The sequence below is a fragment of the Amaranthus tricolor genome, chromosome 8 (assembly GCF_026212465.1).
Source record: "Amaranthus tricolor cultivar Red isolate AtriRed21 chromosome 8, ASM2621246v1, whole genome shotgun sequence".
In the NCBI taxonomy this organism is placed as follows: Eukaryota; Viridiplantae; Streptophyta; class Magnoliopsida; order Caryophyllales; family Amaranthaceae; genus Amaranthus; species Amaranthus tricolor.
In genome coordinates, this window is record NC_080054.1 from 27,243,474 (window position 1) to 27,258,883 (window position 15,410).

General features: G+C 34.1%; 1 protein-coding gene across 2 annotated transcripts; it reads left to right on the plus strand.

The window, feature by feature from the left end:
- The first annotated feature begins 420 nt into the window (after positions 1 to 420).
- Positions 421 to 13,997, plus strand: LOC130821361 (histone-lysine N-methyltransferase, H3 lysine-9 specific SUVH4-like). 2 transcript variants are annotated; one of them, XM_057687091.1, is made up of 16 exons: positions 421 to 667; positions 745 to 1,153; positions 1,236 to 1,280; positions 1,361 to 1,420; positions 2,190 to 2,244; positions 2,348 to 2,457; positions 3,108 to 3,284; positions 4,688 to 4,786; positions 6,444 to 6,542; positions 7,451 to 7,500; positions 7,596 to 7,684; positions 10,014 to 10,173; positions 10,295 to 10,400; positions 10,488 to 10,670; positions 12,125 to 12,346; positions 13,559 to 13,997. In XM_057687091.1, exons 2-16 carry the CDS (start codon positions 755 to 757, stop codon positions 13,670 to 13,672), a joined length of 1,968 nt encoding a protein of 655 aa, XP_057543074.1. In that variant the 5' UTR covers positions 421 to 667; positions 745 to 754; the 3' UTR covers positions 13,673 to 13,997. The 2 variants fall into 2 exon arrangements, with proteins under 2 accessions (XP_057543074.1, XP_057543075.1); XM_057687092.1 differs by having other exon boundaries at positions 428 to 1,153.
- The last annotated feature ends 1,413 nt before the right edge of the window (positions 13,998 to 15,410 follow it).

Here is a 15,410-nt window from a genome sequence, read left to right on the forward strand (position 1 = left end):
CGCAAAAAAGCGTGAACTAATTGCAGTAGAGCTGCACCAAACACGCGACTCTATCGCGATTCGGTCGCGTTTTGTGCGACTCAACCTCAGCCCTATCACACGTCTTGTGCGACTGAGTCCATTTATGCATGTACTAAAAATCAAAATAAACTTTGAACGGTCGTCATTTCTTGCTCGATTGTCGAACAAGGCATAAATATATAGCGTTGAAAAACTCTTGCAGTCTAATTTCTAATAGCGCAAATCTTGTATTAACAGACGCGGATCTTATGCTACTTGGCCGTTTTATTCAGTTTTGTTTTGTGATTTGTTGACAATATTGTTCAAGTCCGCTCGTTTTTCAGGCAGGATGAATCGAGCCCAGCGGCCCGCCATGGCGCCAACTATTAGATCTACATGCAACCCAGGTCTTGCCTTTCCAAGACTCCTTTCACAGACTGTAAGAAGAAAACATCTGAAAGGCGCTCTTTTCGGAATTTACGCAGATAAACACAGACAACTTTGCTAAATTTTCGTCATTTTCTTCAAAAATTCCCCGCCTTCTTTAATTTTCATCTCATTTCACTCTTCTCCATTCTTGCTTACTCAATAGTCAATTCTCATTCTTCCTTTCCCTTTTCCTTCAAACCCTAAAATCTACCCCCAAATTTGGTCATTTTCACTTCGCGTGAGATTTCTGCTATCGAATTCTCGTTTTTGTTTTCAATTTTGTTTATTAATTTTTTTTGATTATGTGAATGTTAGGTTGCTTACAATGGCGGGAATGGAGGTGTTCACAGAGGAGCCAATTGCTGAGGTGAGGAGGACGAGTGAGAGAACGAGAGGCAAAAAAGTAACTTACAACGAAAAAGAGCTGTCAAAGTCTACTGTAAATAGGCCCGAAAAAAGGGTTAAATGTCAGCGTAGTAATGGCGCTGGTAGAAAGCCGAAGGTTCGGGAAATTACGAAGCCGGAGCAGAGTAATGTCAATGATATTGAGGTTGCAAGGGGTTTGATGGAGTGCCCGAACGAAAGAGATGGGTTGATGGCTTTGGGTCTTAAGTTGGAAGCTGTTCAAGATGATGCTTCTGCTCATGGAGTTGAAAAGAGCGATCATTTGAAAGTTAAAGAAACACTTCGAATTTTCAACAATTATTACCTGCATCTCATTCAGGTATGTAATTTTCTACATTTAATTTAATAATGTTTTTTAATTATTTTTTGGGTTTTACCTTGAATGTTAATTTGTGTTGTAGGAGGAAGAGAATAGATGCAAATCTATTGAAGAGGAAAAGAAAAAGGTATTTGTTTCTTCATTTCCATCTTTTAGTGTTTTTATTTCTCCTGCTTGTTATTTAAAATCACTTGATTTGATTCTCAGAAAGGCATAGTGGACAATAAATCCCCTCATAAGCGTCCTGACCTCAAGGCAGTTAGTAAGGTATTTGAGATTTAATTGTTTTATAAGTCAATTCAGTTTGTTTTGAGCTGTTTATAGTAGATGTTCTAATATTGCTGTTGTATCCGTCATTCTATTATAATTGTTTTGCAAGTATTGGCAATTTGGCCCCCTTATCACCCATGTCTTTAATTACGTCAACCACCAATCAGTGCAGTGAAGTAAAAGAGGACAAAATGTGATTGCTTTGTTCCTCTCTTGATTGTCTGTTTTACAAATTCATCAAGCAGTTGGACAGTGGATAACTTGGATCTACTGTAATCTTTCATTCTATGGTTTGATTAATGGAATTGTATAAAAATGTGTCCGTGTGTAGTGTATGTTTTCCTGCTTATTTGCACATATTTCACAGGTATGATGGTAACGATTTTAGCGATGAAAGAGTTGTTACTGTTGACTGTCTGTTGATATGTAGGCAAGTACTAGTTTGGCGCTTATAGAATGAAGGCATTGCTATTTTTTAAGTCTGTATGTGCAATTTTGTTTAGGAGTTTGCTTCCTTGTTGATATGGAGTCTAAATGTCCATTGTTGATGGAGCTAAGATTATTTGGTTTGAGAACAACCTCTTTGTTTAAGGTTGGTGCGACCCCAAAACCCGGTTTAGGCAGGAGCCACTTAATGGCATTGAACTAAGAGAAATTGTTATTGGAATTTTTAGTTATGGGGAATATAGAAGTGTTAATTGTTTTTGTGATCTTTCCTTCTTTGGAAGCTTAGTTTGATGTGATCGTTGTTTACAAAATGTGGCAGATGATGGAAGCTGGGAAAGTTCTATTTCCCATAAAGAGATTTGGTGATATACCTGGTATGTTTTGATTAAAGTTTTAAAATCTTGTAGATTTCAATCCTGCAGAGTGCAGTCTTAACCATGAAATCATAGTTATTCCTTTACTACGTCTATGATTAAGGTGTTGATGTTGGCCACCAATTCTTTTCGCGAGCAGAAATGGTTGTAGTAGGTTTCCATAGCCATTGGCTGAATGGAATTGATTATATGGGGCAGGCATATTGCAAAGGGGTAAATCACTTTTTTTCATCTCAATAGCTCAATTTTGTTTTACGGACAATAACTTAATATTCACACTTAAAAAAGATGACAAAAAAGGAAAAAAAAGAGGCAAGATAGAGATATAAAAACTGCTCTTGTATTCTTTGTGGTGCTTCAATTTTTATACACGGCTTATTATTATTGTATTTTTTCACTTTTTAGTATCAGCAATTTTGATGATTGTCGTCATGATTATTATATCAGTTATCATTTTTATATGTAAATAATTAAGAACTTGAAGCACTCAAGGAATTGATCTATGATCGCCATGGAGAGACTTGATTGTGAAACAGGGTTTCTTTGGAAAAATGCTTTTTGTACGGGTTTATGGGATATTGTCCATTTATGTTTTTAAAATGCGTGAATTGTGAATGAACTGTTTAATTATTAAAATACTGTACTCTTCTATGACTCATTTTAAAAGCAGCATTCCTGTTTATATTAATTATCCAAGCACAATAAAAGATAGGTGTTCTAATTGAAAAAGAATGAACAAGGATGTTCTATGTGCTTGTAAAGACTATTTATATGATCTTTTGTAAAGGTTAAAAGCTACATTTAGATATACACTTGTTTTCTTACTTGTGTTTTTTAAGAAAACTCTTTATGTTATTATACAGGAATACAGCAAATATACCTTTCCACTCGCTGTTGCGATTGTCCTTTCAGGCCAGTATGAAGATGACTTGGACAACTCAGAGGATGTCATATATACTGGTCAAGGTGGAAATAATTTGTTGGGTGATAAGAAGCAAGTGGGAGATCAAAAGATGTTACGTGGAAATTTAGCTTTAAAGGTTTATTCCAAAAGATGATTTTGATTGAATCTTTCTTTGATGTGTTTCAATAGCTTTTCTTTTTAGATGACATATTCATGGCTGCATGTCTTATATGGTAGTGTTTAGAGACAAATGATCGTGAACTTGCAAGTTGTATTCAAAGAAACATAGTTTATAATATTTGTTTCATCAATAATGAAGTCCTGCAATTGAGTAGTTTCCTTTTATTATTACTGCTGTAATGAGTTTTGTTTGAATATCTTTTTACACATCATGAAATGCAGTACCTTCTGCACCTCTTCTCAGATAGCCTCAATTTGTTTGTCAATTGCCTCTTTCAGTTTCATTTGTTATTTTATTGCTACTCTTGAATTTTATCATCTATTATGCTTCACTGCTTCTGGTTTATATGGCCTTTGAGCATCATTGATGTGTGACCAAAATGCTTTGAAATACTCTAGGTATGGAGTTGATAGGGGTCTAGGACCTTGCTTTTGGAAATGCTCAATTCTTCACTCTTCCCTCCTTCCTTCCTAATATAAACTCATCCATTATTAGCTTTGGATAACGTTTTCTTCAACCTAGTGTCTGTTCACCTTTGAATGTGCGAAAGGGCAGTGCATTCATTTTTACACCTTCATGTTGTATTGCCCAGAGTTTTGTTTCTTGTCCAAACAATGGATTTTAGTGCTGCTGTGGTGTCTGTTTAGTGTTTGGAGGATTTCTGTTCTTTTTAATTGTTTGTCTCATTGAGGAAAAGCTTTTTTTTCTGTTGGAAAAATGATTTGGATAATTGCTGTTGCATTGTTTATAGAAGGATATCGTCACCTCTGAAAAGTACAGAATGTTTTGAGTCCAACTATGTCTATATTCAGTCACTCTTATACAAAGCCAAACTTGGTGCAGCTACTTGGTTGGATACTTATCGACCTTAAGGCGCCAAGTTCGAATCGCTTTGACTGCTGGTTATTGGGGGTAGTGTACTAGTGTTCTCTTTGCGCTCCCCCCCACTACTGAGAATGACATTCAACTAGAACTAATCCAAGGAATTGTGATTGTTCAAGTCTAGTTTGATTCATCTCATCTAACTATTAAAAAGTTCAGTCTCTCTTATGCATCTGTTCTGCGTTGCTTAGTTCTTATTGTTGGTCAGACATGCTGGTTTTTGTGTTAAAGTAAAATAATCTGTTTGAACTGTAACCTGAAGTATTTTCACTGCCCCCAAATTGTATATTTCAGATCTCCATTGTCTATGGGTTTGTCATTTTTTTTACCCCTCTAGGCGATCTTCATTTGAATCATAATGTTTATAAGATGTGTAAATGAGTTAATCTTTAATGTCCCTTTTAAATTGTTTTGAAACATAAATAAGGAATTAGGTGTTATGGGCCGATAATACTGGTAAATTATGCTCATTACAGAATAGCATGGAAGAGGGCCTACCTGTGCGTGTAATTCGTGGTCATCTCTCAAAAAGTAGTTATGCAGGCAAAGTCTACACTTATGATGGTTTATATAAGGTAATTACCTGGTTGGCTATCATTTTGCTTTTTTTTTTTTTTTGCTATTGGCTTGTACTGAATTTCTGATTTGTCAAGATGGGAGAGGGGTTGGTGGGTACGTTTGATAGTTATAAAATATTAATGAAAGTGGAAGTCTCTTAATCTCCAAAAATATTAACTATCTGCTGCTGCAATTAGTTGATGCACATTCTTTGTTATCTTTTCAAAAAAAGAATGGCTAGCCAGCTAGGTGTTCTCTTTTCTATAAAGTGGCTAGCGTCTGAGCTCTGGATGATATGAAGCTGATCCTGTGAACAAATTTGGCAAAATAATTCTTTTACTTTCAATATCTTGCATTTGTATTTCTTCTATGGTTATGTCTGTTTATTTTCTTTTTGATTATTTTTAACTTTGAAGATACTTGTTAGTTGTTTCCATAAAATAAATTCAGATTGATTTTAACAACTTAGACTAGTCTCAATACGATGTAAGTTATTGAAAACTGAAGCAATTTCAGATAGAAATGATACAAGTCAAGTCAGATTCTGGTGAAGAGAGCTTGCACACTCTCTTCGTTTCTTTTTTAAGCCATGGTATATGATGGAATGAGCTGACTGGACTTTATAAAGTAGTCCTGTATAGACACTTTAAGTAAGGATCTTGTATTAAAATACCTGTAAACTTAAGGTGGACTCTTAGCTTTATATAATTAGATCGTAATTGTAAAAATTTTATCGAAACTAGTTCAACTACCGTTCTAGACTTATAATTATTATTAGAATTATTATCATCGTTGTCGTCGTCATCATCATGATTATTATTATTATTATTATTATTATTATTATTATTGTTATTATTATTTTATTTATTTATTTTTTAATTTTTAATTAATTAATTAATTAATTAATTAATTTATTATCATTTATGATTTTGGCCCATCATACTGATTTTTAGCTATTATATGTCGTATAATGAATTTTTTATAATTATGCTATCCATTCAAAATCATTTCAAGTTCTTTCGTTTTTCAATTCAACTTATTCTTGTCTTGTAGCCTTTTGAACTTTACAATTGTATTAACTGTATACGCTTGCATTTTGGCATATTTGAATAGATGCTTGATCCTGCTATAGACCTATAGTAGTTTCTTGAGGGACACCTCTGATTTATTATATGGTTTCATATTAATAATTATTGCTAGCCATATTGCCTCCTTTTCTTTTTTGCTTGTTTTTTTGATTGATGAGACAAATCTCAATTACTTGTCAAGTTTTGGTGACAAATGAGAATATTTTGATATTTTATGCTATTATTCCATCAGTTTTTTTTTGTTTATAATGAGTTTAAATATAAGTCAATCACTGCACATAATTATTTTATTCACCAAAATTATCAACATGGATCTATTAATAGGAAAAAAAGTGTACAGATACACTCTGGGGTGGGCTGTTTTATGGTTAGTTTGGGTCTGATTTACTGTAAGCCAAGTTGACATTATTATTGTCTGGCATTTGGTTTCATGCAAGCATTTCGTTGACATGTAACTGTTAGACAATGTTTTCCTTTCTTTTGTTCTAAATTATACTTCTTTTGTGATGATTTATTTGGTATTCTGCGCACTTGTTTTTGTGTGGGGTACGTTTGAGTTGAAATATGTGATTGCTATCCTGGGCAGGTTGTGAATTATTGGGCTGAGAAAGGAGTTTCTGGTTTTACTGTTTTCAAGTTTCGTTTGAAGCGCATTGAGGGCCAGCCTGAGTTGACGACTAATCAGGTTTGCACTCTCTCAGATTTTTGTCTATTGGTTGATTCAGCCTGAATTGCCTAGCGTTAAGGCTTATACACAATGTGCAGTGTGGATTTCATTTTGGATGATACTTCATGCTGATCGTATGATTATTTTGGCATTGTTCTTGTATCACCTGTTGCAAGTTTTTATAATATAGCTTCTCAATGAAGACTTCACTGTAAGAGTTTTCTGATTGTTACAAGTTACAACTCAGTGGTTCTCTGAGAATTAGTTGCTATGGCTTTGACTCATCTTTACACTTGACAGTATCCAAAAATAATCTGTTAGATTATTAGGGTCATCAAATAGTTACTACTTTGAAGATTCGAGGCATTTCACGGTATTCTCTTAATTTATAATTTTGTGAAACCAGAATAGGCATTGCTATGATGTGCATATTCTGAAACATGATTTTTTAATCTTCTGTACCTTAGTACTTTCTAAGCAGTGCACTTTCCCCAACTTTTCATTGTCAGCCCTCAAAGAATCCTGTTTTTTTCCAGTGAAGGATTTATGAAAATTCCGGGTGTTGTAGAATGTAGACTTCCGTTTGATTCTAAGAACATTTGTTTTAGCATAAGAAATTACTACATCGTCAGGTCAATTTTTTGTGTAACTCTCTGGATATCTAATTGCTTGTTATAAATGTTCACAAAAGTTTTTTTTACTCTTGATTAAGAGCTTTAAATGTAGTTTATCTCTTCAGAATGTTTAAGGGCATTATCCTCTATCAATGTGGCTACTGCATATGAAAGCTCTGGCATGGTTACTTTCCTCTTACTTGCTTGCCATTTCTGAACTTTAGTGATGTTTCATGTTTAGTGACTTATGTGTCAATTATTGAATATGATTTCTTTTCCTTTTCCTTTATTTGTCTTCAATTCACGTGATAGGTTCAATATGTTAGAGGACGTATTCCAGATTCTGTTTCTGAAGTTCGAGGGTAACTGTTGCTACTCTCTTAGTATCTATTCCTTTTCGTGGTAATTTTTGGGCATACTATATTTAGATGTTTCTAATTCTGTTTTTTGGGTAAAGATTGGTTTGTGAAGATATCTCTGAGGGCCAGGAGAATATTCCTATCCCTGCAACAAATTTGGTTGACGATCCACCTGTACCACCAACTGGTAAGTTTGACTGTTCGGTTATGTTCCTGTTCCATATTGCTTTCTGCATTTTAGTTGGCTTCATTGCTAAATGTCTGTATGTGTGGTTGGAAAAATAAATTAGGAGACGTGACTATTTTCTACTCATGGCCAGTATTTGAATTAAATTTAATGTTTGATTTTGTACAAGTGTAATCATGAGTTTGGCTATTAGTAACCTCCATTCTGAAACTTGTTTTAGCCCATCCTGTCGTACTCTTCCTATCTTCTTGATTGTGCTTTGTTCCCATCTATATTCTCGTCTACCACCGCTCTTTGGTCTTTCCTTTCTTCATTTCCTCCCTTGCTCTAAATCCTGGTTGCTTAGAGTTTGTGTGACTACTTGGTCACTAACTTTTTTTAGTTTTTGATCTTTTCTTGAAGCTGAAATAATGGAATGATGTTGACCGTTTCTTGATAGTTGCTTTTCATAGGAAATGACCACTTAACTGGCGAAACCAACATAATGCAGAAGAACTTTAATATTAGCTGTATCACATATGAGCTTTATAAAGTTCAAACTTTGTAGTACATGCTGTAGGTGCTAGCTTTGCGAATTCAAATGCCTCTGGAAATGTTGTTTCTCATGAATTCAAGCATCTCAACTGTCATATATCAGCGAACTATTGTATAAATTACAGTGATCCTACACTCTATTCCTGCTGTAGAAGTTAACACTAGTACTACCATAAGATATACTTTCATTTACACTTTACCATCATTTATGTTACTTCGGATAAGGATAAAATTTTGCTCATCAACTCGTCTCTTGCCACATAATGCAAGTTGAAGGAATTATTCCCTCCGTCCGTAAAGAATTGATAATAAGGGTTTTGACTTTTATTGGATAGTAGGTTTTGGGATTGCAAAGTTAGGTTTGGGTAGTATAAATACGTTAAGGAACTCCTAGTTGTTATTTAATTAGATATAGTGTAAATGCATTAAACTAGGTTAGGATTTAGGATTGAAGGGAGAATATCCCTCCATAAAAGGAAATGTAAAATTTAAATTGAGGCAGCTAAAAAAAATGCATCAATTTATAAGGGATAGAGGAAAAGGGAGTAATTTTTATGACCTCAGTGAGTTACGAATTAATGCTTAATCTTTGTCAATAGTGTGTTGGGCTACATTTTAAAAGTTCCAACGAATTGTTTGTCTATTGTGGTGCATAGTACAAATACAAGGCTACATCATTGTATGGTGACCGTATCATAAAGGTTTTTGAGTTTACCGCGACCGAAATGTGGGCCGCATTGAGAATCAAACAAAGAACTGTTTTTCTGATAGAAGCTAAAATGTTTTATTTGGGTTTGTTCTTTTCCCAGTTTATTGTTTGAATTATGATGCTTTTCAGAGGTGTTAAGAGTCTGCCATTTGTTCTCTTAATTATTTTCTACTATCAATCCTTGAAAATTTGAATTTAGAAATTTTCTTTTTATATGCTTGTTTCTAGGTTCTACTTCTAAATTGTCACTGCACTCATCATCGTAATAATATTCTGTTGTTTTGAAGGGTCCCTATGTTGTAGAACTGCAGTGTTTTTACTGATTTTTAATCCTTGCAAATGTTTCATGGGAAAGACTCCATACGCTGTCTGAGCCCCCATTTTCTAATATAGTCTACCTTTCTTGCTTGAATTGCTCTGGCTTCTTTGATTTTTGTCATGCTATTCTCTTATAATTTATATCTGAAATCAGTGATGTAACTTTTTATATGCTTGTTTCTAGGTTATACTTCTAAATTGTCACTGCACTCATCATCGTAATAATATTCTGTTGTTTTGAAGGGTCCCTATGTTGTAGAACTGCAGTGTTTTTACTGATTTTTAATCCTTGCAAATGTTTCATGGGAAAGACTCCATACGCTGTCTGAGCCCCCATTTTCTAATATAGTCTACCTTTCTTGCTTGAATTGCTCTGGCTTCTTTGATTTTTGTCATGCTATTCTCTTATAATTTATAACTGAAATCAGTGATGTAACTTTGTATAGAAAGATGTTGCAATGTTCTTATGTTTAGTCTTTTGTCAACTTTTTCGAAGCTAATGATATAAGTATGAGCCAAAATTTTTAAGTTGGATTAAGCTCTTCCATTCATCCCATTCAAGGGAAGAGCATCTATTGACGTGGGGCTATACATCAGTCATCATTAGCTTGGTTGGCTGGTGCTAGATCATGTTTTAGAATGGAATTGACGGTGTTTTTGAGTGATTTTCATTTACTTAAATATGGAACATGTTATTAACCTGATTTTCCTCAAGTAGGCTAGAACAATATTTCTTTATGCTTTCAATTGAGATGAAAACTTTTGTAGGTTTTGAGTATATGAAATCTATCCAAGTTGCCCACAATGTGAAAATTCCTGCTCCGACACGCGGGTGTGATTGCAGCGAAAGATGCACAGATCCCGAGATCTGTGCTTGTGCTAGGCTAAACGGCTCAGACTTCCCTTATGTTCAGAGGGATGGTGGCAGGTAATTAGATCATCCCTTGGTTGGGGACTCGTGTGTTGAAGCTTAGTAAGAAGGAATATCTTGAGTAATTATGAAAGATCTTGTTTACGCATAAGATTAATTTTTAGTGATACTTTTTTAGGCTTATTGAAGCAAAGGCTGTGATCTTTGAATGTGGTCCAAAGTGTGCCTGTGGATGCACGTGCATCAACCGGACCTCCCAAAAAGGCTTAAGATACCGCTTTGAGGTACTTCTTTTTGGCCAATAATAGATGTTACATGTGTTCACTATATTTTATTATTCTGCATGGTTGACATTAATTTAATCTTTATAGGTTTTTAGAACACCAAAGAAGGGGTGGGCTGTCAGGTCGTGGGACTACATACCAGCTGGTGCACCAATTTGCGAGTATATTGGGGTACTCAAGCGATCGGATGAAGCAGATAGTGTGTTGGAAAATAATTTTATTTTCGACATTGATTGCCTTCAAACAATGAAGGGACTTGACGGAAGACAGGTAAATTTTAACTTATGATGTAGCATGCAGCCTGACTTTGAACTTACTCGTATCCTATTCAGCTGAAGTTTTTTGTTGTTTCTATTGTATGATTTATACTTTCTTTGTATACGGCATACGGGTATATTCTTTACTAATATTTTTTCTCTTGAATTCTTCTGACTCATTGCATTCAGTACTCAGTAGTTTGTGCAAGCTATCTAATTAGGGAAGTTCTTGATTTTTCAAAAGCTTCATACCGAGCTCAATTCGAAATACATTGTATAATGTGAAAGCTTGAAGCATGAACATATTCTGTATTTTCTTTGAATAGAATGGTAGAACAGAGATTCTCTGCAGAAAAATTAGTAACTCTTCAAACTTGATGAATTGTACACGTCTCATTCTGTGTAAATGGTACCCTTTTTTATATGATGGAAATCACTAATTTTGAAATAGTGAGTTTCCGTATTATGGACGTTCTGTAACCAACGCCTTAATGAGACTTGTATTCACTCTTAGCTTTTGTGGAGCGTAAGGATCAAGTTTTATCCTTTAAATCCCTATCTCAGAGAACTATCTTCAGAGAACATCTCAAGTTTGTTAAATGTAAACAATCTCTGCAGCTCAATCTACCCAAGGTGTATGATTGGAACATTGACCCTATATAACATCTTTTTGATCCTTCTCTAAATCTGACGTACAAAATAATTTTTTTGGTTTAGTAGTCTTGCTGTTTGCATAGTCTATTCAATTTAATTCCGTAAATTTAGATGAGTTTAGACTCTAGACTGAGTCTCTCACATGTATGTTTTTTTTCTTGTTTACTTCATGCACAAAAGTTTATGTCGACTGTATTGTTTTCTGTTTTTCTTTTTTTCTTTTAAAGATGACCAATTCATTCATTATAAAACCGAATAATGATAAGGATGTAATGGCTTATAAGTTGTGACCTATAACTCATGGACCTATGTCTGAAGTTCTATATGAGGTAACTCATAGTCTTTGATGTAATTTAGTTTGTTATTTTGTGTACTGCTTCCAATGGTCTAAAGCTTCTGACCACTAGGGACAGTTACCTTTGGGTTTGACTTAGAAACAGGGTAAACTGATTTGCTGCATGCACCTGTATGGGGCTTTCTTGGTTATGTTTGTCCCATTGTTGAAAGCTTCTCCCTCTCGCTCACTAATCTTTAATCTTAAGTTTACCAAAATATGCAAAGTGGTGTATTATTTGAGTTTAGCTCATTCAAATCATGGGTAAAACTCATTATGCTAGGTAGGGTTGAATTTGGTGTGGATTGAACATATTGAGATGCCGAGTTAAACAGTTTTTAGTGCAGATAAAAGCTGATGAGTTGCTTGAATTTTAAAAATATTCTTAATTATTAACAAAATATATAAATTGTGCATAGTTATGTTGATTGCAAAAAATGCTGATGTAGGTTTCTGATTATTACACTATTTGTCAACAGATGAGACTGCAAGATGTGTCTATTCCTTCTGATTCCGAGGAGAAAGTTGTGGATAGCATGGTGGAGTTCTGCATTGATGCTGGGATTAGTGGAAACCTTGCAAGATTCATCAACCATAGCTGTGAACCCAATCTATTTGTGCAGTGCGTTTTGAGTTTGCACCATGATATCAAGTTGGCCAGGGTGATGCTTTTTGCTGCTGATAACATACCTCCTTTGCAGGTGACTTGCACTTTTTCTGACTGATCTTTCTCTTCCATTTGAATTTTGAACTAGGTAAATAAATTGATAATTTTGATTCTTATCTGAAAAGTGAAGCTCAGAGCTCCAGATAATAGATAAAGAATGTAGCAATGAGCTTCTTACAGCTTAGGCAAAGACGGCCCAAAGTCTTTGTTGTGGCTTTTTTTACACTATATCAACAACTTTACTTTTATGAATGCACATCAGCACGTTTTTTAAAACACCTTAATGTCATGAGATGCTTGGGCCCTCAATGAGTTCAAGACAGTTTCTTATTCTGACAGTATATAGCTTTTGCAACATGTCACAAGTTTAAACTGTAAACCTACTGTGGGGAATTCTTTGTGAAGACATGAGAGAAGGTCCTTGAGTCGTCGATACTGAAAAAAAATGAGAGAAGACCATTCATGTTTATGTTGGGTTGGTCATGTGCAAAGAAGACCTGAAAATTCACCATTTAGAAAAGCAGATGGTTGAATCTTTGAGGAACTTCTGTTAGGCACAATCTCTCACGCTAGGGCAATGGAATCTGTGTGACAGTCTCTCATGCTAAATTTGTTTGGGTACATGTAGTTGACCCCATATGCTGGGATTGAATTTTGAAGTTATGGTATTGTTGTTTGGTTACAAATTTACAATAATTGTTATCTTTTTGGAATTCAGAGTCTTTTTTTTTATCACTAGTACAATCTTCTTTTACCAGTTTAAACCTAGCCAAAGAACTAGAACCTGTGTGACAGTTCATGTTTATCCCGATGCCACTCATTTTGCTATGCAGGGCTCTATGTTTTTGTGGGTAATTTTGATCACTTTCCTTTGGCCCACTCTTTGGAGTGGTACGAATATGGATTGTCCATTACCTTCCCCCACCCGGTCAACTTGTTTTCGAGCTGGATATTGGGTTGATAACTATGACCATGTTTATTGATTGTATTCAATTTGTAATTATGTTTTGTTTTGTTTGGCATGCATCTGAAATTTTTCAATTAAGCAAGGGCATTGTTTAAGCTTTTGTTGAGATGATATAATTTAGGTTCAAATATTAGGTGTTTGCTTAAAGTTATTTGTAAAATGTATGACTTGTGGAAATGTTTGAACATCTGAGGAAACCGAATTCATAATACTTATCAGCACAAAAGCTGATGGGATTTATTTTTTGTTAAATATGTCCTAACTGTTTGTTATTGGCAGGAACTCACGTATGATTATGGCTATGCACTCGACAGTGTCATTGGGCCTGATGGAAAGGTAAAGCAGATGCCTTGCTATTGTGGTGCTGAAGGTTGTCGGAAGCGGCTGTTTTAAGCTGTTTCTCGACTTCTGCAGCTGTATTTGGGTTAGCACTTTTAACTGAATGATGTATAGATTAGAGGCTAACATAGGAGCTATCATTTTATGGGCTCATGGGAAACTTTGAGATAAAATATAAAAACAAGAGTATATAAGCCAATTTTTGTATGATACTTGTATGTATCACTTTGCATCTGTCCATTGCTGATGGAGCTAATATGTATAGTTTTTTGTTTTCAGATTATAATGGAATATACTATTATGACTTCTTAAGGTCATTTATGTGAAATTGTAAATGTTTGCTTACCAAGTTCAATCAGAATTTGGAAACATTTTTTTTTATTGTTTTTACAAGGATGAGTGATGCCATTGAGTGATATGTTTAGCATGTGCTACTTTCGGTAGTTGTAAAAGCTTTCTATTTTGGTAGGGCTCAAATCTTTTTTTAGGTTGTGCTATGCAAGCTACTTGTCATTTGTTGGAAAATTTGAAATTAATAAATCTTTTTTTTGTAAAAGTTTTCTAAAGTAAATTTGGGAAAAACTTAATTCTCAAAATAAGAATCTCTCAGCCCAAAGCTAAGGTTAGAGATTTGTTTGTTGTTACTAATGACGAATAAAACAAATTTAGCCAATTTATTAGTCAAAAGAAAGTCGGCCTTTCTTTATTTGCTGTTGTAATAACGAACAAATTAGATTTAATTGACTTTGTTTGACTAACTCTCCTTTGTTCAAGGCTTTTTTTAAAAAAAATAAATCTTAGTTATTAAACTAGTCTTTGTGACTGGTCAAACTAGTCGTTTGTCTGTTCACTGTCCATATCTGCGAAGAAGTGTTCTTTACAAACAGATCAAATTGTCTAATTTTATTCCATTCAAATATTATACGATACAATTTTAAAGTAAAAATAAGGTATGATTCTATGATTTGGTTAATTACTCAGTTATTTTTAATAATTATTAAATTGTATCATTTGTTTTAGTTGATAATTTTAATAAATTTTAATTATATTCCTTTTCAATATATGTCAAAGAATCATTCCAATGAAGTCTAGTGTCATTGCGTTTATGAAGTTGAATATAAACGATATTGGAATGATTTAGATCCTGATCATCAATTTGTTGTTTGTCCATTTTACCCTAATTAAGGACTGTGTTGTGGGCACCCAACGACAACAAATAATCATTATTAAACTTGATAAAAGAAAGAAGATTTTAAAAACGTGTTACTTAGCTTGATGAGGCAAACATATGATGTAGCGTGGGACGGAAGAGAAGTAGAGAATTATGAAAAAGTTTAAAAAGTAATGTTATGTAGTATGATTTTTATTCTATGAATATATAATGTAACTTGTTCTAGTGAATGAGTAATGAAATTGTGTCGTATTTCAGATAACTTTTTTTCCTATGTTATTTTGATTGTTTGTTTGATGTAATTGGAATAAATAAGTTTTTCTAAGCTAAACTAAGCCGTCATAGATCAATGCATAGTTTAAGGCGGAACTATTCAACGCTGAAACCTGCGAGCATTCATAAATCAAACAAAATACAACATAATAAACATAATATAAATATACATACAACAAAATAAATACAAATGTTCAATAAATTTTGTACAAATGATCTAATCTTTGTCACTTTCCTCCACCCTATCTAACTATAATGGTCGATGCTTCTTATGGTAGTAAGATGCGGTGATGTGACTATAGGGGAGGGGAGGTGACTGGTATTGTACAACTGCAATCGCCTCTTGCT